The sequence below is a fragment of the Lingula anatina genome, chromosome 2, assembly GCF_051362555.1.
Source record: "Lingula anatina isolate TDL-2025a chromosome 2, LinAna3.0, whole genome shotgun sequence".
In the NCBI taxonomy this organism is placed as follows: domain Eukaryota; kingdom Metazoa; phylum Brachiopoda; class Lingulata; order Lingulida; family Lingulidae; genus Lingula; species Lingula anatina.
This window is the reverse complement of record NC_141768.1, coordinates 18,829,651-18,856,283: the sequence shown is the minus strand read 5'-3', so window position 1 is coordinate 18,856,283 and position 26,633 is coordinate 18,829,651. Positions and strand designations below refer to the sequence as shown.

Sequence of the window (26,633 nt, the reverse complement as noted above, 5' to 3'; positions counted from 1 at the left end):
CAAAGTTTAGTTATTACCTATTCAAGAAGTGAAGATTCAAGAGTAAATGGTGAAGCAGCTGGAGGCCGTTTTTTAAACAGAAAATTGTAGAACACTGAACTCCAACAGAAGTTTCCTATGCATTTATACAAATTCACACATGAAAACCATAAATTCCGATTCTACAAATTTATTCTTCAATGCAATATGATCCACATCACAAAATTCAGACAGTCTTTCTTCTGCAACTCGTGGCACAATATAATGATAATGTGATGGGAGTCTTTTTTGAAGCTTAATCCTCGTCTTCATCATCACCACCACCACCTCCACCCTTCTTCATATTCTTCCTCTTCACACGACCTGGAGCAATGTAAAACAAATCACTTCAAAATCAACTTGCTAAGGAAAAAAAATTGCTTTTAAAAAAGACCAACTTTCGAAAAACTTTCACTTTCTGGAATACATGTTTAGTTATATAAGACTTGTTCAGACTATGGAGGTGTATTCATACAGACCTGCACGGCCACCACCATATGGGGACTTCAGGGAGAAGTCGATGTGTTTCTGGGAATCCAAACGGACCACAAAGGATGGGATGTTCACAACCTGTTTTCTAACACTAAAAGCAACAAAGAGAGAGAGCATATAAGTTATCATTCTAATTGTAAACAATTAGAAATATCCAACAAAAGTTCATTTTCTCATGGATATGCAATCACCAATTTCACCTTTAAAATGAAAGTTTTCTAACCAAGTGAAAGGAAAGTGCCTTACTCAGCATTGAAAAAGAGGTGCATAACCTCAAGAGTGAGAACATTTCCTCCAAACTAATTACCTCACCTTAATTACAAGACCTTCTGTAAATGTAGGCCTTGTTCCCCTGGCACAACCTAGTGTGAGCATAAGGCATTTGCCTAATTGGCTCACACGTACTTAAATGGTCCAAACACTGATCCATGGGTGTGAACATAAGGCATTTGCCCAATTGGCTCACAGGAAAACTGAGCTTGTTAGGTGTAGGGCAATCGCCCAAGTGACCTAACTGATTCAAAACACACAACCACCTCCACGTAGATTTTGGAGATTTATCTAAGTATAAAAGGTTTCAACAACTCATTAAAAAGGTACTAACAAACAATAAATTATAAATTTCATTTAAAATATAAAATCATTTACTACTCAATCCAAAGAAAGTCTGCAACAAAAACCCTTTCATCAAAAAATCAAAACCTTCTGGGTTCATTTTTAACCCTTTACTAACCGGATGTGCCTTTGGCGGATCAACACACGAGCATGGTGAATACTCTTGGCAAGCCCAAGCTTGAACACCTGAGTTTGAAGACGACGCTCTAAGAAATCTTCCTGGCGAAGACCCAACACGTAATCAAGCTTCATCTTGCCTTCATCCAGTACTCCAATACGCACCAGACGACGTAGAAGAGCATTTCCTGAAATGAGGAACACTTTCATCTTTCTGCTACATTTGGCAAACAATAGAATTTGCTCCTTCACCCTGCACATGACCACAAATACTGTACATTACGTTAAAGGTGTATCTGCCATTTTTCAATCTAGACTTGTAAATAGGATATATAAGATATGACTGATATTAATATAATGAGACTTGTCAATTGAATAAGTAATTCAATGCGTAAGGCTTATGACCGTGGCCACTGGTTCTTACCCTCAAAAAGACGTCTTGGGTCCTTCTCTTCGAGTGTCAACAGTTCTCTGGCAGCCTTACGGATCTTGGCCAAAGTGTACTTTACACGCCAAACTTCACGTTTGTTGCGCAGACCATATTCTCCGATCAGTTTCAACTCCTGATCAAGACGTTCCTTCTCAAAAGGACGCCTAGGAGTCGTGTAGGTCTTGCTACTCACAAGTGGAATTGTCGGCATCTTGTTCTATTAGCCACCTGGGAAGTGAAAAGAGAGAACGAAAGATAAAATGATGACGGCTAAGTGTGTGGCCCTGTGGGGAAAACGGCCGGTCGGTTAACACGTGCTTGCCGTATGTTAATGAAAAACGCATTAGAATTAAGGTTCAAATGTATTTATTTACTTTAAACTAAAAAAGGTGCTCTTATCTCCTTTTATGCATTTAAATGATGGGTTAACCTTGTGCAACATCGTAACAAACTTAAATTCAGTTTGAGGAACCTACTCAACGTGGTCACACGATGGCAGCTTGCGGGAAAAGGGAGAAGTAGGGCTACTGATATATTGATGCGCCTGGTTAAAGTGAGTTTGGATATAGATATGATATCTTAAATTTATAGTGACATAATGAAATTATATATATTAAGATATAAGTCCATATAATAAACAAATGGGTCTAGAGCATTGCTTGATGATACAAAAATGTATAATATTTGGAACTTATTTCTCGTGACGGAGTTGCGTTGTGGGTTGGTCTGGTTAAAAGCAGCACCAATAATTGTAGTAAAAGTAGCTCCTGTATGTTTTTCAATGTAAATTAATCTCAATGTTATTTTTTATTGTAGATTACACTTCTTTTGCGTAAATTTGATACATCAAACATTAAAACAATATATCGAAGGTATATTCGGAATAGTTTGGTTAACTCTGAATACAGTTTGTCCACCAAGGTCAAGGTTAGTTTGGAATATTTTTCGCGCCAGATTTATTATGTTAGGAATATTTTCATCGGCTGCCGGTTTTAACCTTAGAGGTTTTCACTCAGCAGATCAGGTCGTTTAAAAAAGTAAGTAACACTTCTTTAGGTCCCCTTAAAATGTAGTGTTGACCCATTCACATTACCATGTAGCTTTCTGCTGAAAAGCATTTTCAATCATATCAATATTGTCTGTATTGTACGAATGTAGGTCTGCGGTACTAAGTTGTAGAATATTCCATAAATCTGTCATTTTGTTTTCTTTTTAAAAATAACACAACTGTGAAGCTTGATGATCACCACCAATTTCTTAAATAATATCGAATTGCTATCCCTTCTTACCTGACAAACCATTATCTTCAGATCAGTGCACTAGCTTAACAACTGTTTATGTTTAATTTTATGAACTGGTCAAATTACAAATGAATTATTTGGACGGGGCACATTCGTGTGCAAAGATAATTTTGAATACCTTTTAATTATTCTAGCCTGAAAATACTGATGCCTGGGATAATACCAATGGAGGGTGGCAGCAAGGTAGAAAAAGAGGAAGGAGTATGTATAAGCTCTGCTACAAGTTTTCTCTTTCCAAGCATGTTTTCTTCTAAACATATACTGATTGAAGGGTGTTGGTTGTATAAGTTTTTATATACATATGATATATATGCTTGTAGATAGGAAATAAAATCACACATTTTTAACATACATTGCATCATTGCAGCAGTAGGATATGTTTCGTTATAACCTTTTCTCTCTATCCAGGGAGGCCTTGCAGCAAATCAGGACATAACCCCCAGCCGGAAAATTGCAACTATCACAGATTTCTTCAAGAAACCTTTAAAATCTCAACCAGTAATAGAGAATAAATCAACATTGCTTGGTTACTTCAACAAGCTATCCTCACCACCTTGTAATGGGGGTTTAAAGAGCAAAGAGAGTGTAAGTCAAAGTGCTGGTGGAATGGTTACAGCTGCTCCATTAGACAAACCTGATAAAGAATCCACCATGACCAAAAATGAGGATGTAGATACTTCTGAATTGAAAGTTGATAAACAGACAGGCAAGACTAGATCAAAGAAACTTGCTAAAGCTGTAAATGGAAATCAGAAGAACCCTTCAATATCAGGTACAATAGTATCCGAGAAGGATGCTCAGCAAGCAAGTGCATTAGTAAATGATATTTCAGATGGAGATGATGGATCCCATCTGACAGTACATGGAAAGAAGACAAAGAGAAAGAAAGATTGCATAACTAAGAAAATTGAAAAAAATGACTTGCCTTTTGATGATGATAAATCCAAAATATGCCAGAAGTCTTCAGCTGAAGAACTGACGGAGGTAACTAAGACTGCGTCCAAAGAGGATGTTTGTGAAATTTCATACCAGGATTTTTTGAGCATGAATTGTGATGATGTAGACTCAAAAGAGAAGAGCAGTCTAGAACTGAACGAGAATGACAGTGTTACTGATGCAGGAGATTGTGATATGGATTCTGAAAATGAAAAAGCCATGGAAGAGGATGGTTTTAATTCCTCTCGTTCCCTTTACATGGAGATCTCTTATCAGGAGTTTCTTAAGGATAATTCTGTAGAAAGTGCTTCAGGCTCTCCCATTGAAAGTAAAGAGCAAAAACCACCATCCAATGCAGGAGAAGAGGAAACAAAAAACGAAAGTCCATGTGGTGATGAAGAGAACATTATGGACAGGGGGACATCTGAAAAGAAACCTCAGCTGGGGATAGGGAGGTTTTTTAAGAAAACAGGGGAAGGATCACAGTCCTTTGAAAAGAAGACCATACACAAACAACTAACTATAACTGCTGATGTGCATTCTTCTGTATCTCTATCAAGTATTAAAAAAGAAAAGAAAAAGAAAACAAAACCCTCAGAAACTAGTGAATGTAGTGAAAAAAGTGATGGTTCCAGTCCAAGAAGTGGAAAAAGAAGATCAAATGTAATCGCTGAAGAAAATGATCTCGATTTAGAAATCATTCAACTTGGCACCTATGATATTGCCTTGGACAAAAAGGCACGAAACATTCCTGTTGATGAAAATAAAGCTACCAGTGACCAAAAAGATGTGGCTTGTATGCCTAATGATTCCAGTAAAAACATATTACAAGGAGAAAGCCATGACTCGAGTGAAAGCCAAGTAAAACAGATTAGCGAAAGTGCCAAAGCTTTCCTGAGTTCCAAGTCTACAGCACCAGTCAGTCAAAAATCCACTCAAGCTACCATTATGTTCACAGCTAAGGGATTTCAGATGGGAGTCGTAAAACCAACAAAGGAAGAGACTGCAGAGAATGATGTCAAGAAGAATTGCACTGAAAATAATGATTCACAAGACAAAGTTAAAAGAAATAGTAAAGAAACCTCTTCCACCAAAAAAGGTAAAAAATCTAAATCAGCAACTCCACAAGAGGAGGAAGAGGTTTTGCTCATGACACCACTAAAGACAAATGAATCTACGAAGAATGAGAAGTCCATTTATGTGAATAGTGAGGATTCGAATGCCACACCCTTAAAAAGAAGGGAAACTGGAAAAAGAAAGCATGATGTTCAGATCTCAGCAACTGTCAGAATGGGAAGCTCACAGAAAAAGAAAAAAATTGGCGATGACATTGTGGTTGCAACACCTCCGAAGATTGTGAAGAAAATGCACAATATGACAGGGAATAAATCTGTGGATGTTATGACAACACATGATATAGGCATGTCGGTAGATGAAGATTCACATGACTCTACCCCAAGGAAAACTCCATTGCGACAGACAAAGAGCAGTTTAAAACCAGACTCCACCAAGAAAAAGGCATTAAAAAGTGTTTTCAAGGCAAAAATGAATAAGAAAAAAGATGGTGGCCTGAAAATGACCATCACAAGGTAAGTTACATTAATTTTAAATTATTTTTATCAGCTGAGCATAAACTTGCTGCAAATAATTTCCCTGGATGCCCCACTTCCCCTTTGTTGTTTCATTAGCTTATCTTTTTGCCTGGGAGAAGTTTTAACTCTTTCAAAAGCTAATATGATGTGTTCTGATGTAATTTTAGGTCCCTAACATTTTTTTGTTTAGTTGTAACTACTTATATAATTATGTATTACAGTACTTTCTTTGCTGTCAGAATCTTTAATAGAAGTAGGTTAACTAAAAAAATTGAAATGAACTCGAGAAGTATTCAGTTGTATATTCACATAACTGAAATTTGTATACTGTTGTCATCATGAAATTTATATTTCTCAACTGAATATTTTTCTCCAGGGTGAGAGGAAAAAATACTGATTTGGAGGAAGATGCAGTATTTACCCCAAAGTCTTCCAAAAATGCAAACATTAAAGCAAAGGTATTATGATGTGTGCTCTGTTCATATTATAAATTTATTGAAAAATATTTTTGTTGATAATTTTTATTTATCTTTTATTTAACTTTATATTATTTCTCTCAAACAGTTTTTGTTGTCTTTTGGGCAACTAAATTTTCTAGTTGTATCACCATTTGATGAAGGATTGAATGATTTTAAGAAATAGACATTACAATGCATGAAGTTTGCTGTACTGTATTTTTCAGATCAGTATCCAGCAAAAGAATAAAGCTCAAGAGTTGCTCCAAAAAGCCAAAACTAAATCCACTAAAATAAAATCTAAGCAGAAATCCAAAGGTGGCAAAAGTGCTCACAATGAAGAAAAAGTATGTGGTGTACGCCGTTCGTCCAGACACAGTGCTCAGTTAGCCAACCAAGCATTGTTGCAAGTGTCAGACGGAAAGAAGAGCACAAAACGGTCAAAGTCAAAAGGTGGTGAGGAAGAAGAAATTACTGTTATCAAAGTAAAGGATAAGTGTTCCAAGCCAAAACAAGGAGATACGCCTAAAAAGAAAACTCCCAAGAAAGGTAAAATTATGTCAAAAAGGTAGCAAAAAGAAATAACGAATGAATTTCTTTAACATATGACATGTACTAGTGATGATGTACATTATATTGACATATAAAGATAAGAAATTTTAAAAATACATACTGAGAAACTATCATTTTAATTGTGTATAGATTTGTTATAATGTTATACATAGCTGGCGTAGCGCGAGCAATTTTTTTCGCTTAGCCAAATCACCGCATTTTTGTCATTTTGTTATCAAAATGGTTATAATTTGGCTAAAACATGTCAAACATAGCCCTTTTTCTTTAGCCAATTTAAGTCAGTTTTAGCATTTGGCTAAATTGGCAAGTGTTAGCGCTACCCCAGCATAGGAAATTAAAAATCAAGGACTGGGAAAGATGAATGATTCTGTAACCTTATTATGACTCATTTGTTATGAGTGCAGTACAGTCCTTCTGAAAGGCAACCATAACTTCAATTATGTTTGAACATTTTGGCTCAAATCAGTTATAATAAACTTATAAACTTTGTAACTGTAAGGCTTGTACAAAATTCAACTTGGTTACTAAGAAATCATTTGTCACTTCACTGAACTTGGAAATCATGGATGCTTATTCAAGCTGTAAGGAAAATAACTATTTTTGTCAGTTGTATCTTAAGTGTGTTTTATGATGCTGATGTGTGATGGAAGTCCATTCTGTGTGCTACAGATGGTCCTTAATTTTTGATTCAATAGCAGTTAAGCTTGCTTCGATCTTTCAACCAAGACGAGATGCCAAAGAAAAGAAGCCAGAGGAGAAACCAAGAAAGAAACTCACCAAGGAGGAGGACGCAGCGCTGCAGGTGAACCTCTCTTACTTGTACCACAAATCTTAAAATATTTTGTTGTGTTGAATGCTGATAATTAATTTGTTATTGAAGCTTGTTAGCATGATAAAATACATCTTAAATTGCTTTATCTTTAAATAAAGTGCAATTAAGTGCTTAGAGTTATCTGGATGATCTCTTTTGTATTGAAAATTCTTTTCTCTTTTTTGGCCATGGTTCTCATATCCATCGTAAGATTGAAAGCTGTCATCCATATGGGCATTTTTTAAGGAGAAATTTGATCTATTTTAAAATCTTTGATTTTAGGCCAGAAGACAGTTTCTCTTGAGCAGTGTCCCAGAACCCCTAAAGAAGCAGTCATCTATTGGTGCTTCCACAGTTGCTGCCGATTACCCTCCTTTTCCAAAAGACAACCATGTGCAGCAGAAAATTTATACTGCCTCAGAGGTTCAACATTTGTGGAACCTTTCTACTCCACAGTTGCCTGTAAAGTTTCGTCCCCCAAATTGTGAATTTGATAGAGTTGATGAGACAAAGCCTTTGACACCCGGCATGTTTTCAGAAATAATTGACCTTGGTTATAAAAAGGTAGACCAGGTATGAGAAAGATGTTATTTTAGTTATTGATAAAGGAATTCAAGTTCCTTGAATAACTTAATCATTTAAGTCGAGTCTGGTTAAACTGGATATAGATTGTACACCAATTCTAAGTATAATTATTATTATTAAGCTTTGCTATAGAAAATTGGAATATTTATTGAAAGGTTTTTGGAGAATGAGCCCAATAAATTTCAGATGTTCATTTATAAAACCAGATTAAAGAATTGATTGTGTAGATATCTCAAAAGTTTACTTAATTATGTACTTTTTGCTTTTTTTTTCAGAATTTTGTAGGTCACAGAGAATTGGGTGAGGATGTTGTTAAAGTCATACTATCAGAGATAGCTGCAGCAAACCAGGGATTTCCTGTGAAAAGAGTGTATAAGTCATATCTCAGCAGACGCCATATACCAGAATCAGATGCAGAAACAGATAAGGAAAAGAAACAAGCAAACGGTGGAGGGAAGAGCAAAAAAAGAAAGCAACCTGATACTGAGGACGCTGTGGAAGTTGAGACAAACAATAGGAAGAAGAGGAAAAAAGACACCACAGACACTTCTCCCTCTCTACACAAGGAGGGCAGGAGTTCCAGAAGAAGATCTTGCAGGTTACAGACCTCCACAAGTGATCCTGAAGAAACTGAGGCCCTTAGATACAAAAGGGACTCATCCAAAGAAAATGACTGTATTGTTTTAGGTGACAGTCCAGAGAAACCTAAAGTCCCTGCAAAGATGGACAATGAAGGTGAGGATTACTGAAATTTTATTGGCATGTGAATTTACCTTACGATAATCTATTTGAACATAAAGATATATAGAGTTAATACATTGATGCATATACTGTTAATGTTATGCTGATTACAAATGCATCTACTGTTTTGTTGCATATTATGGTAGCTTAATTATCATTTTACGTAAAGGTTGAAAACACTGAAATTGTTTTCCTAGTACTTTCACCCTTGTGTTTGATCATTGTTATTTGAGTTGTTTGTATATTCTCATTACAGTGGTAAATGAAAAGGAGTTGATGTGGACTGAGAAGTACTTGCCAGCGAATGCGGCAGATGTCATCGGTAACACCAGTGTTGTGGCTCGCCTCAAGACCTGGCTAATGGACTGGAAACACAGAATGGACAGGGATGCCAGGAAACTGCAGAAGTTGATGCAGAAAGAAGCCAAACTAAAGAAGAAGGCAGATTTAAAGAACAAAGAAATCAAAGAAGGTATTTTCTTATGTCTTCATATTGTCATAATGAAATTGTGCAAACCAAACTCTTCAGTTTTGAGCCACTAGCCCAAACTTTGTTTCAATTTTAATACTGGTATTTACAGTAAAATAGCATCACATGGTTTACCTAAGAATATAAGGTATGGCACTTTATATTTCAAGTAACCTCAAAAGTCTTCACGTTATTAACAGTTGTACCATAAGGAACTAAACAATTATCTAGAAAGATGCAAGGAAAAAGTGAGTGATTTTCAGAGTGATTTTTACTTAAGATATTAACTTTTTCCAGGCTCCCAAGATTGGTGGACAGACGATGAAAGTGATTTCGCTGTGAGTGACACTGCAGAAAGTGATTATGAAGAAGAAGAAAACTATTGTAACACTATGCTGATTCAGGGGCCACAAGGAGTGGGCAAAACTGCCACAGTACATGCTTTAGCCAGGGAACTAGGATATAAGGTGACATAGGGCACTTGTTGAATGGATAAAACAATTCTGATAATGTTGAAGTGATTGCTGTGCATATGAACCAGCTGCTAACTACCCCCCCCCCCCCAAAAAAAAAAAAATGATAATAATAATAAATAACAAAGAGTTTATCAAGAAACATGCTGGCTAGTTGCATTGACATAAATAAGTGTTAACTAAAACAAGTCATTTTACTTTCCTATTATTTTGTATATTATGTATGTTGGCTTTATTAAAAAAAGAAAACTTGTGACATATTTGATAGGTCCAGGTAGATTTTGTTAGATGGTTTGTTGAAAGTTCCTGTTGCTTAAGTGTAATTAATTAATTGCAAAAAATGAAGAAAACACATTCATGATTAAAATTTGTTTCATTTTTATTTATTTTATGATAGTAATAGCTAGTACCTTTGACAATTTTAGGTGTTTGAAGTGAATGCCTCTGCTAGACGCAGTGGTAAGCACATTATTTCTCAGCTGCAGGAGGCCACGCAGTCACATCAGGTGTGCAAGAAAAATATGGAGAATAATAACGACCCTTTCACCATGGCAACTGGAGATGGTGGTGAGTGTACAGAGACTAAAGTTTTGGTAGGAGACAGTAGCTGAAGTGTACTTATATACAATATTAGATTGTGAAATATGACTTTTAGAGTTTTTACTATAAGACTCCTCAGATGAAAGGGAATAAAAAATAATTTTAATGCACAAATATAAGGCAAGATCTTTGGTGATAGTTTTATTTGTTCAGCGAAGCTGTGCATTGTATGTATTTCCTATGAAGGTTTTGAATGATTAGATGAAAATAAAACTTTTTTATTAGGCTTAGTTTTGACAGAAAAGGGTTTTGGCAATGGAAAGAGCACTTGAATGTATATACAGTTAAAAGCATGTTTATGTTTTCATTTCGAATTTAGCTTCTACAACCAAAATAACATCCAAACCAGAGAAGAAACTTCCTACCACATTTGCCAACTTCTTTAGCAAGGCTTCTGGTGCACAAAATAAAGAAAAACACCTTGATGCCAGTGGCAGCGGGCAAGGCAAAAATGAGAAAAAAGCGAATTCAGTTTTACTGGGAAGAAAGGACGGAGCTAAGGAGAAAACCAGTAAGAGGACAGAAAAGCAAGAACCAAGAGTTGTTCACAATTCTCCAAGAAAAAACAAAAAATCAGACCAAAAGCAAGGTATGCTTCATCTGACATTTTGTCTAGAACAATACTGGTATTTTTGGTAAAAGTTTATTTGGAAAAACGGAAATATTGTGAACAGTTACTACTTTATTCATTCTCATTGCTTTGTTATTTTAATATCATAGACGTGATAATTTAGGTTTACTGGCATAAAGTATCATGTTGAAAAAAGGAGAAATGCAGAAAATTTTTGTATTTATAGGCAAGGATGGGATCCCCATGGTGCAGTCACAAACAGGGTCATCGCAGGAAGGTGGAACAAAAAGGGGACTTAACTTGTCAAAGGCATCTCTAATTTTGTTTGAAGAGGTAAAGCAGTTGCATTCATTTTGATAGAAATCATATCAGAATCAGTTAGTTTCTAGAAGAGACTTTGCAGCTTGGTGTATATTTTTTACATATAGGTATTCACCTATTGGTATTACAATTTGGACAGTTAAAGAATTTGTGATCAATAAAATGTTTGAGCAATAATGAAATAATGTTCAAAATATACATACACATTTGATACAGGTTGATGTGGCTTTTGAAGAAGACAAGGGTTTCTGGGCAGCGATCCAAACCATAATGGATACCACCAAGATCCCCATTCTCCTCACCACCTCTGATGTCAACTTTTCGGATAAGTTTGAGGGAAAATATGAACAGCTGGTATTCAAGACACCTTCGCTGGTAAGAATCAAGATTTGATTCAAATATTGAAATGATAGTATTAAAAAACTTTGCAGGATGCTAAAATGTTAAGAAACACCAGTTATCCAAAGCACAAGCAAGATTATACAATTGTGCCTTGAAGTCAGAACTGAAGCAGACTGTGTTTACAATAGTAGATGGTAGATAGTATGTACAAATGGACGTAATCACTGCTACAATGGTGTATTTGTTTACAAGTCTGTGTTTTCCTTTCTAATACAACTTAATGTGGATTTGTAGTATTAGCTTAATTTCAAATTTGCATATGTGATTAGAAAAAAATTAATGATAGCTGATGCAGTGATGAACTAAAGAATTTTTTGTGGACAATTGGTAGCACTCTGGATTGAATTTTTAGACGATTTTGTACTACACAGTTGATTTAGAGACTTTCAGTGGTATCATGTGCTTTTTCTTACAGAAAAATACTGCCAGCTACCTACAGGTTATGTGCCTTGCTGAGAATCTCAGGACAGATTACAGCGACATTTACAGTCTTGTAGAATTATATCATGGAGATATTCGTCAAACCATTTTGGCTCTCCAGTTTTGGCTGACATCTGGTGGGGGATTAAAGCAAGAGGAAAGTAGCTTTTCCATTAAAAAACTGGTATCCAAGGGACATGATCAAATTTGTCTTGATAACTCAAAACTGGAAACAGATGATGATTTTGATGTGACATTTTCTAGGAAAAGAAAATTAAAGAAAGTGCCAATCATTGAAGAGGATTCTTCAAGTAGTTTACCTTGTATGCCAATACAAAAATTACCTCCAGAAGTTGTTACAGATAATAGCAGTACTCAGTTCCCAGAGGACACCCAAGATACAACAGAACTGAATATTGCAAATGTGAACTTACCACTAATACACCTGAACTGTTTGGATTCTGTGATGGGAATTAATGAGTTTAATTTTTCTGGACAAAATTTGATCAGCTTCATGAAGGTAGGTGCTATATGAAGAGTTTTTTTAAAAGATGACATTCGTTCATTGTAATTACTCCATTTGGCTTGTTAACAAGGCAAGTCTCTCAATCTCACATATTTATTTTAGAAATTTCATGATTTATTCAATATTATGACATTCTTGAATCAGCATAACTCAAATTATATTTTTCAAATGAAAGTCAATCTAGTGAATAGCAAACTGGTTTTAGTTTAAAATTAATGAAGATATTCCAAACATTTTCAGGAAGCAGGTAACATTTACAGCAAAGAATCAATCCTTCACATTTTTGAGCATCTTGGTATTGACATTATCCAAGCAAATATTGCCCCCCTATTACCTTTACCAAAGACAGAATGGTCAGCACCATCTTATGATGTCCAGTTACTCATGCCAAATGAAGTCGAGATGGACAAGAAGAGGAAAAGAATGTTAGATGATGTATTTGACTGTGAGGGATCAGACTTTTTGACTTTGTCCACTGATAGAACATCAACCTCAAAGGAGTCACATGAAAGTAGGGGACCTGTAGGCAAAAAAAGTGACAAAGAAGCCCTTGTACAAAGTGACAGCACAGAAAGAAACCCACGGGTCGATGCTCTAGTAAAGCAAAGCATACAAGCTTTTTCAGATTACTATGACAATTGCTCATACATGGATTCTTATATGGTCTTACACAGGGGAGCCTCAGCAGACAGACTGGACTGTCATCCTTATCCAGGTTTAGAATTTCCAGGTTTTTTGGACAAGTTGCCATCTTGCTGTGATGAATTCAAAGAACAAAGCAAATGCACTTCAGAAGATCTGGTCATTTCAAGCAAGTTGGCAAGTTTCCAGAATTTGTCTAAGGGACTATCACAGGTGATGGCTGGAGTGAAGAGTCTTAATGCTGCTGACCAGGAGTTAGCCCTGTCCACGGTTCAGATACCTGTTGAGTTACCAGTTAGACCAAACACCATCAAGTTAAAAGAGGTGACCAATGCCCAGCTCAGGTATATGTAATACATATGTGCTTTTTGGTTGGTGTTCTGTATTGTACTTTTAGAAAGATTTGCATTTAAACATTCAACAGTTTTAACACAAGACGGGTTTATGGTTAAATGCTTAGGCCTAACAAGACATAATAACTTGCCTGTCAATTTTTGTTAACTATATAACTCTTGTTGCATGTTATAAATAATGTGTTATAATGTTTTGTAAAATGCATGCTAGGTTACAATTTGGAATGCATCACGTGTCAGTGCTTTGAAAAATGTGATGTTCATACTGTTTCATCTTTATATGTAGTTGTGCTCTTGGAAAGAAGAAAGCTACAGAGAACATCATGTCCAGTCTTCCAACCTATTTACTAAGTCAGAAGACAGCTGTTGCTATGGATTATGTTCCTATGTTGAGAACAGTGTGCAAAATGGAGCAGTTTAGAAAGTCTGCCAAAGCTAAAAGAAGGTATGTGTTGTCTGTCAACTACAAGGTGTCCTTACAACTTTTTCTCTATTTGAAAGTTTTTTTAGGAATACTTGTTTTAACCCTTGAAGCATTTGATGCAACACTCAGTGGAATTAACATATTATGTTATATATTATTATATATATTATATATATTTTGTCTCTAGGTTCTTTCATTATCTGGATTCCATTGGACTTCAGCTGAAGCAGTCTACCATAGATACTTTGTGTTCAAGTTTTTAGCACAGCATCTGTTACGTGAACATTTACAGAAGGAATTTGGAGAGGGGGGATGGATGGTGCACTTTTCTTTCAGTAAAAATCACATTCTGTTGAGATATATTTGATAATATCTTTAACATCTATTTAAAAAGGTACTAGGAGAAAAATCCAGACAAGCCAGGCCCGTAGCCAGCAATTTAAAAAGGGGGGTTCGTTTTCTGAAAAAGTGGACCTTTTCCCATGAAAACTTCATGCACCTAGATCAAATTTTACCCAGAGTGGACCTTTTCCCAGCAAAAGGGGCGGTTCTTTCGAACCCCCCGAACCCCCCCCTGGCTACGGGCCTGCAAGCAGCTGATCTTATCTCATTTCCCCAAATGAAGGGGCAAAATTTGTCAAGGACATGCTAGTATGAAAAAAGAAGTGGTACTGCTCGTAAGAACTTTTTTAAATTAATTGTATGAAATACTAGCTGTATATATGCATGTAGCAGGTCTGCAGTCAGCAATTTTTTTATTCCAAAAGGTGAACCTTTTCACCATATTGACAATATGACCATATTAATGAAAATTGGCTTGAAACAGACCTTTCCCTTTCCAAAAGGGTGTTTCATTTACAACCACCTCTCCTGCCTACAGGCCTATGTAAATTGAAATTATCAACTAATTTGAAATGATACAAATTTTATTGTACCACCAGCGTTAGCGCTGGCGGTACACATGGTTTTAGTCCCGTCCGGATCGTTCCGCCGGCTCCGCCGGCTCCGCCGGACGGCTACCATTACCGCTTCTCCTCCTAGACGGTAAGGGCCCCTGTACCCATCTCTTGGATTTAGGTCACCTATAATCTCAACTCGTTCCACGTAAAATTTGGGCTTTGTCAGTTTTGGGGTCTAGGTATGGCACTCATTACAATGCACCCTTGTCTAAAAATGGCAAAATTAAATGCTTATTATCTACCCTACGGAAGGAATTATGGGAAAAATTTCTACAGACGGCTTTCCAAAAGTCATATGTGTAGATTTCAAATATGCCCTTGGATTTGACCTTTGACCTTTATTTCAAGGTCAAACGGGCCAAAATTTTCAAAAAAATGAATTTTTTTACGAAAAAATAATTATTTGCCCTGTTATTCAGACACCACACAGACTTAACCAATAATATTATTGGAAAGTGTTACCCTTCAGGTCATCTTTCATCTCCGTGAATTTGGGGTCAATCGGTGCATTTTCACGGGAGTAGCGGCCATAAGATACCGAAACTGAAAACTGTCTCTAATTCGGGAACCGTTAATGCTAGAGACCCATTCTTTTTTGCATTTTGTAGAGCATGTAAAGCCCAACACTGGAGGTGGTCTCGGTTTTTTTGTATTCCATACGGTTTTCGAGTTACACTGTATCAAAAAGTACATATTGGTGGTGAAAGCAAAATGTGCAGTACGGTAATGGATAATAAATTTTGAACTCCGGAAAAATAAAACATAAGGCTTGGCAAAGCAGACAACTTGTGGTCAAAAATGACATTATTTCATCAAATTTGAACATCTGGAACTTCAGAGCACCTCCCATTTCAAGAATTTTGACCAAAATGACCTTTTCTTTATTTTAATTAATTTTTTCTGTACGAAATTTAAGGCACATTATGGTAACTCCAAAATTATAACATTTAGTCCCTTATATCTCCAAAACTGGCAGAGATAGGTCCATAGTAACTATTGAAGTTGATTAGGAAGTCATATACTGGCAATCTAAATGTGACCTTAAAATTGACCTTTGACCTACTTTTCACCATGAACTGAACTTTGCAAATTTTGCTTCCCCTTTATCTCCAAAACTGGCAGAGATAGGTCCATATTTACTATTGAAGTTGAATAGGAAGTCATATACTGGCAATCTAAATGTGACCTCAAAATTGGCCTTTGACCTACTTTTCACCATGAACTGAACTTTGCAAATTTTGGTTCCCTTTTATCTCCAAAACTGGCAGAGATAGGTCCATAGTTACTATTGAACTTGAATAGGAAGTCATATACTGGCAATCTAAATGTGACCTTGAAATTGACCTTTGACCTACTTTTCACCATGAACTGAACTTTGCAAATTTTGGTTCCCCTTTATTTCCAAAACTGGCAGAGATAGGTCCATAGTTACTATTGAAGTTGAATAGGAAGTCATATACTGGCAATCTAAATGTGACCTTGAAATTGACCTTTGACCTACTTTTCACCATGAAGTGAACTTTGCAAATTTTGGTTCCCTTTTATCTCCAAAACTGGCAGAGATAGGTCCATAGTTACTATTGAAGTTGAATAGGAAGTCATATACTGGCAATCTAAATGTGACCTTGAAATTGACCTTTGACCTACTTTTCACCATGAAGTGAACTTTGCAAATTTTGCTTCCCTTTTATCTCCAAAACTGGCAGAGATAGGTCCATAGTTACTATTGAACTTGAATAGGAAGTCATATATTGGCAATCTAAATGTGACCTTGAAATTGACCTTTGACCTACTTTTCACCATGAACTGAACTTTGCAAATTTTGCTTCCCTTTTATCTCCAAAGTTACGCTGTATCAAAAAGTACATATTGGTGGTGAAAGCAAAATGTGCAGTACGGTAATGGATAATAAATTTTGAACTCCGGAAAAATAAAACATAAGGCTTGGCAAAGCAGACAACTTGTGGTCAAAAATGACATTATTTCATCAAATTTGAACATCTGGAACTTCAGAGCACCCCCATTTCAAGAATTTTGACCAAAATGACCTTTTCTTTATTTTAATTAATTTCTTCTGTAGGAAATTTATGGCACATTATGGCAACTCCAAAATTATAACATTTAGTCCCTTATATCTCCAAAACTGGCAGAGATAGGTCCATAGTTACTATTGAAGTTGAATAGGAAGTCATATACTGGCAATCTTAATGTGACCTTGAAATTGACCTTTGACCTACTTTTCACCATGAACTGAACTTTGCAAATTTTGCTTCCCTTTTATCTCCAAAACTGGCAGAGATAGGTCCATAGTTACTATTGAACTTGAATAGGAAGTCATATATTGGCAATCTAATTGTGACCTTGAAATTGACCTTTGACCTACTTTTCACCATGAAGTGAACTTTGCAAATTTTGGTTCCCTTTTATCTCCAAACCTGGCAGAGATAGGTCCATAGTTACTATTGAAGTTGAATAAGAATTCATATACTGGCAATTTACTGTGACCTTGAAATTGACCTTTGACCTACCTTACGATGAACTTAACTTTGATTGTACCATTTTTAGTCATATATGTTTTTTGCATATTTTGAAAATTCTTGTTGATTGCATTTTTACAGCTTGTCAAGCACAAGACTGGTGGCTATGTCCCTTATTTTGTGTATGTGGGGGTTATACGAATGCGCTTGCTCCAGCTGGTGGTACAATATTCGGAGGCGGTATCGCCTCTCTGATCCTCTAGTTTGATATGTAATATGCATAGAATTTATGCCTGTAAAAAAGAGGATTTAATATGACTTAAATGTATATTTTAATAATTGGTGTGATATATCTGTTTGTTTTTTTTTAAATTAATGAATTGGTGTGATATATCTTTGTTTTTTTAATTTTAATTAAAATGAGTGAAATCTGCATTTTGGCAGGGCATATAAGCATACATTTTTGTATTAATATGGAAATAAAGGGCATTTACTACTGGGGCTGGCAGTCTCTTGCATGATAAAAAGTTCATGTGAATATATTTTGTGATCAATGAAAGTACTATAAATACTGAATTTTATTTAGATAAATCTTTATGAAAAAAATCACTAAATACAAAATAAAAACTACATTTGAAATAAAGACTGGCTGTACAATATTTGTTGATGACACTACATGGTTTCAATGGAGTCCATCGCTTTAAGGTAACTGTCATCCTTTTGTATTTTGTATAATCTACACAACATTTAAAATCAGATAAATGTAGTTATCGGATATCACCTTGATAACATTCTCAACATTGGTAACACTCAATCGGTGTTAAACATTCAGATACTGATAATTAAGCAACTTTTCAATTCTTCATCTCTACACTGTAGATTTATACTCTTCATACTATATAAAATAATGTCAATTCTACACACTACTTTAGAAATCTGATAATACATATTCACAATTGATCTAATATGTCTTTATTTGGGTACAAAGGGTAATCCTAGAAAATCACTTGTCCAGAGGATTTTATGATTCTGTTAAGAAATTACTTTCAGTGAGAGCTAATGTTGAAAGCTGTGTTCACTTGGAGACTTTTCATTTAAAACACTCAAAAGATCATCCATTATTACTCCCATTCTGTGAATCAGCTGGTGGAGGTCTGTTAACAATGTCCTTCCTGACCTCATATATCTGAAATGTATTGCCTTGTGTATTAGGTATCAATCTGGCCATTAAAACTATCAAATTGACATAAAAAATAAAGATGGTCAAAAGGAGGGGCACAAAAAAGTTAGCAATTATCAAGAAATATATCTAAAATCAAAATGCAAAATCAATATTGTTTGCAAAATCAAATTTGTTTTAACAAGATAATAATTAAAATTCTTTAACAACAATAGTTACATAGTTGTGAAATACCTGAATATAAGACTCTGACAGTGTAATCATCTGAGGAAGAATGTCCACAACATGAAGGTCTTGCATTTCATACCACTTTCCATTGCCCTGGATTAAAGTAAGTTTAAATTGTGTATTTTATACTTACAAAACAATTGGCAATATCATAAAATAAACACATTTACATTAGAAGAGTAATTAACAAAAAAGACTTGTTTAAATAACTTTTTTTCAACCTGTGAAACATGGAATTTCAACCAACAAGCTTCCAATATCAGTATCACTTACTATTAGAATTGTCCATGTTTGCAACCAAATAAATTCATCAGCTACATGGTTAGAGCTTATACCTTCTTGCAACAGCAGTTTTTTCTACACAACAAGAAACTAATTTTCCTGGAGAATCCAACACTTACTCTTTATCACCAAGATACATTATAACCAAAAAACTGCCGAATTATGATTTTCCAATATTGAGATTCTTATTTCAGAGTCACTCTTTTAGTGGCACCAATGCGCTCAGATTGATAAAAATAGAAATTCACAACTCAAAAATAAGTTTGGATAGGATATTCCTTTAAGTTAGTAATTCAAAAATAATGCAGAAATTTCCAGGAAAATTAAGTTTTTTTTTTTTTTTTGGCTTAATAAATGTCTAACAAGTATTGTATGCCTTTAATAAAGCCCATTCTGTTACCTTGTGTAGAATGTGTGCTCTATACGTGCCCTTATCTGACCCCGTCTCTCCATCATGGACTATGTTGGCCACAAGGTCATACACAGTGTGTTTGTGCTTCCGTCTCACTTCAGGTGCTAACAAGTCTCCAAAATCTACATTCCTAGGCAAGCATTATAATAATAATAATACATAATATTTAATCAATAATTTCAAATATTGAACTGAAATTGAACTGGATATCTTCAATTTTTTAAATAACTGTAAATGATTCATCATACTCAATGTGACTTTTTTTGGTCCATTTTCTATTTATTACTTGCACAACAAATGACTGAAAATAAAGGAAAATTAAACTTACTTGACTGGAAAATTGACAATCGTTGGATTCTTCTCCAAGATAAAAGTATTCTTTGTGAATCTCTGGAAAAAAAACTTGACTGATCACAAGAGAAAATAACTTTTTTTCCTGAACGGGTGGGGTTAGATGAAAATAAATAACATGGAGCTTAAACAAACATATAACATACAACAGTGACACTTACCTTAATGTACAATATAATGCATGGTGGCAATTTGGTCAGCTCAAATCTTTTCATTGTAGAATCCTTGTATGTCTTGTATTCCTTTTCTGTTATCCCATTAAACTTCGACAAAATGTTGAACAGTGGGACCTGTGGTATGATGTTTTCTTGAAGCTCATCTGGGAAGAGAGGCGGGGGAGGGAGGTCACAGGTCAGGTATAGGAACTGAGATTCTTCCACTCTCTCTGCATTGGAAAATTAACTTCAGTTATAATAATAATAATAATAATAATAATAATAATAATAATAATAATAATAATAATGAAATCACAACCCATAGGCTAAGTTTTACATGTTAGTGATAAAAGGATTATACAAACATTAAGAACATAAAGGTGAAAACTAATTGAAATGATAAAATAGGACACTTGCCATAAAATTTACAAAGCACTGTGAAGATTGACATGAAATTTATTTTTTGTCATATGATCATAAATGTTCCAATATGTCATTACTAGTGGACAAAAGAAAAATGGTTCATTTTATGATACTATAACCCTTAAACTATGTGCTTTTAAACAACTTTTTACACAATAGCAAAACTGAAAATATTAAAAAAAAATTATTCACAATGAAATTGTCAAGGACTGGGGTATTTTGAAAATGGTAAAAATGGAAAATGCATTACCTTGGTACTCCTCTTGTAGGAGCAACTGTTGTTTCTCTTCTTCTTTCTGAAAAAGAGAAAAAGCAAAATTATTTGTCATTTTATAATAATGTTTATTCCAACAAAAAAGGCCAAATTGATACAAAAGACTTCAAGTTATAACTTAATACTTTTTGATAAGCCATTGGAAGCATGCTTTTTGTTAAATCTATAATGAAATAACTCTTCTCACCATGTCAACTGCTGGTACTTTTCTGGTATAAACACGCATGCACCCCCTAAATGTCTTGTTGACAATGCTGCTACTCAGTTTCTTTCCACCATTTAGAGCAAGGTGAAGAGAGTTCAGGAACCAAGACATAAACTCAAGTGGATCACCTTTAAAGAGAAGGCAAGATAAAAAATTAATTACTGAAAGGTTTAATATCTAAATTTTAGTTGTAACATTATAGTTGATAAAATTTAATGGCAAGTTCTGGTAAATTCTACCGCACATCATGAGTGTTTTGGTGACCTGATTTCGATTTTATTTACAGAAATTTCTCAAAATATACAAATAATTTTGCAGCACAAATTTACCTTGTTCAGTGATTTGAAATCTCTTTTTACTACACAGCACTACTGCCTGCAACATCTCGTGGGGGCTAACATGCGCCTTGAAATTCCTAGGATTCCATAACTTTCTCAGCAATTCTCCAAATCTTTGCACAAGGAAAATCATCTGATCTCCTGGTGGTCTTTTTAGTTGCTTATAATTCTCTTCTCTTAAAAAATAATCCCTCAGCAATGGTATGTGAGAAAGTGCCTACACAAAATAATTCAAACACAATTTCACTCTCAATGTTATAACACTTAAAATAGGATTACTTTTCATATAGAATGTGATATTATATATACATATTATAAAACAATAACAAGGTATTTTATAGCACATCTTTAATTTTGAGGTTACAGTAAACTAATTCACTTACTGAAGACAGAAATAAGTATCTATTCCCAAATGTTTTCAACTATTCTTAGAAAAGTTGCTTGACAACAACAAATTTAACTCACTTGTAAAATCACATTGCAGTAGTCATTGGCCTTTATGTTATTTAGTCCAACAATACCTATAAATAAATCAAATGAGATGTAAACAAACATCAGTATCAGCTTCTTGACAACTAATCAACCTAAACAAAATTCACATATTTTTATTTTATTAAAAATTTTCAAGTAAGCACTTTAATCAATAAAAGTATAATTGATAAAGATATCATTATGACATAAATTACAGTGAACAAAAAATAAAAATAAAAACTGCAAGAATTTCTATATTCTCCATTTCCTAGAAAAAGAAACCTTTCACTGAACATAGCTAACAGGTAAAGATATAGCTTCTGTCATACCTGGCAAATATGTGGTGCCATCGTAGGCTCTCGACATCTTAGAAGTTGTGTCCATAGCAACAATTTGATCTGGTTTGAATGTTGGATTTAATACATACTGAAAAAAATTTAATCAAAAGAGAGTATTAATGTTAATATCAGAATCTATCTAAATTTCATTATATGTCATAAGACTATATGCAAAGATATACCTTGTAGATTCTGTGATGCAGAATTTGAGAAATAATTTAATGGCCACACTATATAAGTAACTGGTTTCTTAACAGTCTTTAACAACCGAGGCAATATAAAGAACACCTGGCAAAAAATAAATAGCTCTCAGAGTTTTAAAGAATTACAGATTCTTCCATTTCTCTGCATTGACAAAATCTATCACATTGACAAATCTGACAAAATTTTCAGTCTTAAGAAAGTCTTGTGTTATTATGATTACTTACAATGATATCTTCTAGTGATGAATCAATGATTTCATAATTGTCTGGCAAACAGTAAAACTTGTGAGTTTCCAAGTTTAAAAACACATGATGACCATCTTGGACACTGTGAGTGTAAGCATGAGACTTCATCCCACGGCCTGAAACACAACAAGGTTCAGCTTTATTGAAAGAAAATCTTCAGCTTAAATGTTAACACATACTTGCTTCAAACTAGATCAATCAGGTGATCACTCTTTTACAAAAAATATGAAAATATTTCATAATCAATTTACAATTTAACAAGTCATGTAAATACTAGTATGTTACATTTAACACCTCATTCATAACATTATACTGAAAAAAAATGATCAATTCCAAACAAAGTTTTCACAGTTTTTTTCTTACCTTGAAAGTACTTGCCACATACAAGACAAGCGTAAACATTCAAATGGGAAAGGGACACTGAACATAGTTTTTCAAAGTCAAAGTCTAATACAGATCTGAAAATGAATTACATCTATTAAGTGATGTTAAGTAAAAAGGTACAAAAAACGCCAACAAACATTTAACCAAAATAGAAATATTAATTGTTAAGTAAAAGATATATAACCTTTTAATAAAACAATAATGAGAGTGAAAGTACACTTCTTTTTCAAAACAGTAACATATCCCACTAAATCACAAATACCTGTTAATAGTATCCAAATATGGGCACATCCGACTTCTGCTATCCACTTTTAGGTGTTTTCGTGTTATTACTGCAAGAAATATCAAATAAAACTTCTCAGCCTTACTCGTTAAAATGTATATATAATGCCAGTATCCACCAGGTAGTATCTTCTTGTACAGTTTAAATTAGTTCTCCCAATGACAGTCTGACTATCCATTTACCTTTTTACTGCTGATAGTCATCATAAATATACAGAAGTTGGGTATCATTTGTTACATATGTATGTATATATGTATGAATATATATGTATGTATATGACATATACATAACAATTTCACTCCAATGCTAATACTGAATACTATTAAATAAAATCATTAGTAAAAACGAACTAAAATGATATTTCTTTTCCTCACTATGGCTTTATCTGCATAGTATTTTTATGTGAAAGAAGGAGGGTTCTGTCTCTAATTTATTCAGAACACTACATGTTTATCATCAATTACGCGTTCATGTAATCTACTTCTAGTTATCAAGAGGCAAACGGGCTAAACAACTGGAGACAGTGCAGTGCAGCCAACCGGCGTAACTTCAAAAATCGTTGGGGCTACAAACAGATCAAGCAATCCATAGATTTACCACCACTGGTAAGTGTACGGAATCACGGTAACTAGGCAACTCCAACTTAATGAAATACAAAAAAAGCGTACCTGGCTCATTCTCTTCCTCGTCATCACTAAGTGGCCGCTTGGCCGCTTCTTCTTTGGTGGCCATGCTTCTGTCGACTGCTTTGTGCTTCCGTCATCACTTTTTGATGCAATGAGCAGATTTCTATTTTTTATATTCAAATATACCATATAATGCTCTCTGAAGCATAAATTAGTGTTAGAAATATTACTTAGCTAAAACATTAGAATAAAAACTCATAAATAATCAGATTCTGCCAATAAAAAATCTGCACATATCTTGATGACGTTTAACGCATCAGCTGTTCGCTGCAGATGGCAGCGAAAGCTAAGTTGGATATGAAACATGGCTTTATGAAGAGCATAGTCAGAAACCAAGTTGCTAGGTACTAAGAAGCAATGACAACCAGCAAACTGTGGATTTTTATGACGATTTCACTGCCTTCATTAAGTCTCTCTGAGGAAATATTTATAACATGAAAGGCAAAATTTTACTTTTAAACATTCTTGAAAGTGTGACACTACTCGTGTGTCATGTTTGAGAATACCTTGTCTGATGGTTAATCTCTAGAAGAAGGTGCCAGAATTGTAAAAATAATTTCATCCAGTTACTCTTATTATTATTCTGTACGTTGAATTAGTACTCTTTTGCAGAGATGAATACGACAAAGAAGTGAAGGCTAAAATAGGCGACAAGAAACAAACCACTTCCAAGTCAAAGAGACCAGAAATTCAGCCGTATGTTCCACCCCCGAAGTCGAAGTCAGGTAAGCAAATAATTTCGGTTTTAGGGTTGATGTTAAAGATTATCTTTGCTGCAAGGGATTTTCTCATTTGTCTCAAGTGCTGCATTCTTTAAATTGTTTTTTTTTTCAGATCAACAGACTAATCAAAAGGAGCAATTGTTCAGAGTGGAATTTGAAGACAAAGATGGGGAAATGTACAGTTTCATATTTTATGAAGTACGTGAATCGGTAGTGGTAAATTTGCAAATTGATGATGATAAATTTGAAGTTTTACTTGCAGTTAGTTTGTCAGTTAAATCCCTTACTGATAAAATTGTCTATTTGAATATGCATTTTCCAGCAGCTCCCCATATGGTTAAGTTGGGCATTTCAAGGGTTATTAGTGATATAAACGATTAACTATTACAGGATGACAGCCCAAGTGCAGTTGCTAGACAGTTTGGTATGGACAGAGGTCTTCCCTCCCCCCTTATTTCAGCACTTGCAGATAGACTTCTGGATGAAATGAACAACTGTACCTGAAGGCAGGAGACAGACACCTGTCTGAAAAAATATCAATGGTTTTAAGCGTTGTGTAGGTAGCCCAACTGCACCCTAGTAACACACATGGCTTGGCACATTTTGTATGTGTAGGACTGATGGCTTTTCATGGTGGACCTTCTCCTCATCTTGCAGAGTATTTCTAGTAAACAACCTTTCAATAAGAAAGAGATTTTTCAGAAATTAAGGAAGTATTAAGCTTAAACCTACCAAGAACAAAACAGTACTGGAATCCCAAGTTTAGAATTACATGAAACAGAATTCCTTTATGTTCCATTATCGTAATGCTGTACTTTGGTCTTGATCACTTGTACTTTCTTTGAAGAGGAAGAAAATGAAATCTAAGAGAAGTATGAATTATTGGTATTAATTGAAAAACATTTATAAGATAAAAAATTTAATTTGATCAGTACATTTTTCAAAGCTGTTTTTTTTTTTTTGGCATGTGTATAGGTACCTTTGAATGCATAAGGAAAACAACACCATTGGCCAACTTAAAGTGGCTTTAGACACTTTTCTTCATTAATATTGATTTTAACTTATTAAAAATTGGTTTAAATCTTAATCTTTTACATAGGAATAGAAAGGGGTTGTTAAGGTAAAAATGCAGCAGGATATTGAACAAATACTGCAAGTGGTAGGTGAGTTGGGACATTTTGTCTTCTTTGTATGTAAATTCAAGTACACTGTTTACAGACAAACTACATCTTGGCTTTTTTTTGTCGCAAATGTGCCCAAATGGGGCACAAGTGCTGGGCTAATAAACACCTTATTAATTTTGGTGACACAGTGACACTTTAAGGGATAATAACTGTTCACTTCTTCCAAAAATGGATTAACCTGGGGTAAACAATTTTCCCATGCTTACCAATGGTTAATGAGTCTGTTCCAACATTCAAGTCCCTGCTTTTTTTCCTAAAAAGTTTTTTTTTTTGTAATTGTCTCTTAAGATATTTATTTAAGAGGTTATTATAGAGGGTAGCCATCTATGGAGGTTAAGTGGTCTGATGGCAAACACATGTTCCAGAATAATTGCAAAACAGTTGTTTTGGTGGAAATATAGAATTTATTATATTTTTGAGTCGTTTACAATATTTTTAACGTGAAATGTGGATTTCATAGAAAGAGTTTGAACTTTTGCAGACATGCTGAAACTGTCGGTCCGATCGGTCATGACCGGGAAAATTAGTCTGGACCGGTAGAAAATTGGACTTGGTCGGTCCACAGGACCGACAAGAGTTTTAAGAATCGCAATTTTGAATTTACAGTCATCTTTCGACATACTTCAATAATAAAATTATATAAAACCCAAAGCGTTTTTCCCTTCCATTGCAAAACTATCACATTCACAAACTAATCATACTGGTAGTATCTGTCTCAAGCAAATGGAGTGATTTTCGGTCCGACAAAAATCCATTCGGTCCTGCAAATTTTTCAGTACTGCCGGTCCAAATGTCCGGCCATTATGAAAAGTTTTCAGCATGTCTGTTTTGATGCACTGCCTCCTTGAACTGATTTGCAAAAAAATGGATGTGAAATTGCCCCTTATGGTCAAGCACATGTGACTCTCATAGGAGGCTGGTGCTATCTCCTATCTGCAATAAAATGTGTACAAAGGCAAACTGTT

General features: G+C 34.7%; 4 protein-coding genes across 6 annotated transcripts; 2 read left to right on the top strand and 2 right to left on the bottom strand.

Annotated features, from left to right (window-relative positions):
- Positions 1-153: 153 nt before the first annotated feature.
- LOC106174402 (small ribosomal subunit protein uS4) lies at positions 154-2,296 on the bottom strand. Its single transcript, XM_013555955.2, has 5 exons — positions 2,149-2,296; positions 1,667-1,900; positions 1,244-1,430; positions 498-601; positions 154-342 (listed from the first exon to the last, which is right to left on the bottom strand). Exons 2-5 carry the CDS (start codon positions 1,881-1,883, stop codon positions 275-277), a joined length of 576 nt encoding a protein of 191 aa, XP_013411409.1. The 5' UTR covers positions 1,884-1,900; positions 2,149-2,296; the 3' UTR covers positions 154-274.
- On the top strand, positions 2,112-17,803 carry LOC106174397 (ATPase family AAA domain-containing protein 5). Of its 3 annotated transcripts, none has more exons than XM_087006239.1 (18): positions 2,112-2,225; positions 3,108-3,174; positions 3,382-5,498; positions 5,878-5,959; positions 6,184-6,505; positions 7,225-7,331; positions 7,623-7,913; positions 8,201-8,660; positions 8,923-9,138; positions 9,433-9,602; positions 10,034-10,175; positions 10,528-10,797; positions 11,006-11,112; positions 11,317-11,475; positions 11,918-12,442; positions 12,689-13,434; positions 13,730-13,888; positions 14,055-17,803. In XM_087006239.1, exons 2-18 carry the CDS (start codon positions 3,121-3,123, stop codon positions 14,128-14,130), a joined length of 6,003 nt encoding a protein of 2,000 aa, XP_086862365.1. In that variant the 5' UTR covers positions 2,112-2,225; positions 3,108-3,120; the 3' UTR covers positions 14,131-17,803. The 3 variants fall into 3 exon arrangements, with proteins under 3 accessions (XP_086862365.1, XP_086862366.1, XP_086862364.1); XM_087006240.1 differs by lacking the exon at positions 2,112-2,225 and adding an exon at positions 2,405-2,709 and having other exon boundaries at positions 7,228-7,331; XM_087006238.1 differs by lacking the exon at positions 2,112-2,225 and adding an exon at positions 2,406-2,709.
- A 60-nt stretch (positions 17,804-17,863) lies between these two features.
- Positions 17,864-23,938, bottom strand: LOC106174401 (ubiquitin carboxyl-terminal hydrolase 39). Its single transcript, XM_013555953.2, has 14 exons — positions 23,745-23,938; positions 23,056-23,125; positions 22,773-22,867; positions 22,389-22,525; positions 21,952-22,048; positions 21,617-21,672; positions 21,143-21,368; positions 20,796-20,941; positions 20,585-20,630; positions 19,918-20,141; positions 19,734-19,795; positions 19,394-19,535; positions 18,718-18,804; positions 17,864-18,489 (listed from the first exon to the last, which is right to left on the bottom strand). The coding sequence occupies exons 1-14, from the start codon at positions 23,806-23,808 to the stop codon at positions 18,415-18,417; spliced, it is 1,527 nt and encodes a 508-aa protein (XP_013411407.2). The 5' UTR covers positions 23,809-23,938; the 3' UTR covers positions 17,864-18,414.
- Positions 23,939-23,985: 47 nt separating this feature from the next.
- Positions 23,986-26,319, top strand: LOC106174403 (UPF0561 protein C2orf68 homolog). Its single transcript, XM_013555956.2, has 4 exons — positions 23,986-24,106; positions 24,375-24,487; positions 24,597-24,682; positions 24,875-26,319. Exons 1-4 carry the CDS (start codon positions 24,036-24,038, stop codon positions 24,986-24,988), a joined length of 384 nt encoding a protein of 127 aa, XP_013411410.2. The 5' UTR covers positions 23,986-24,035; the 3' UTR covers positions 24,989-26,319.
- Positions 26,320-26,633: the final 314 nt, after the last annotated feature.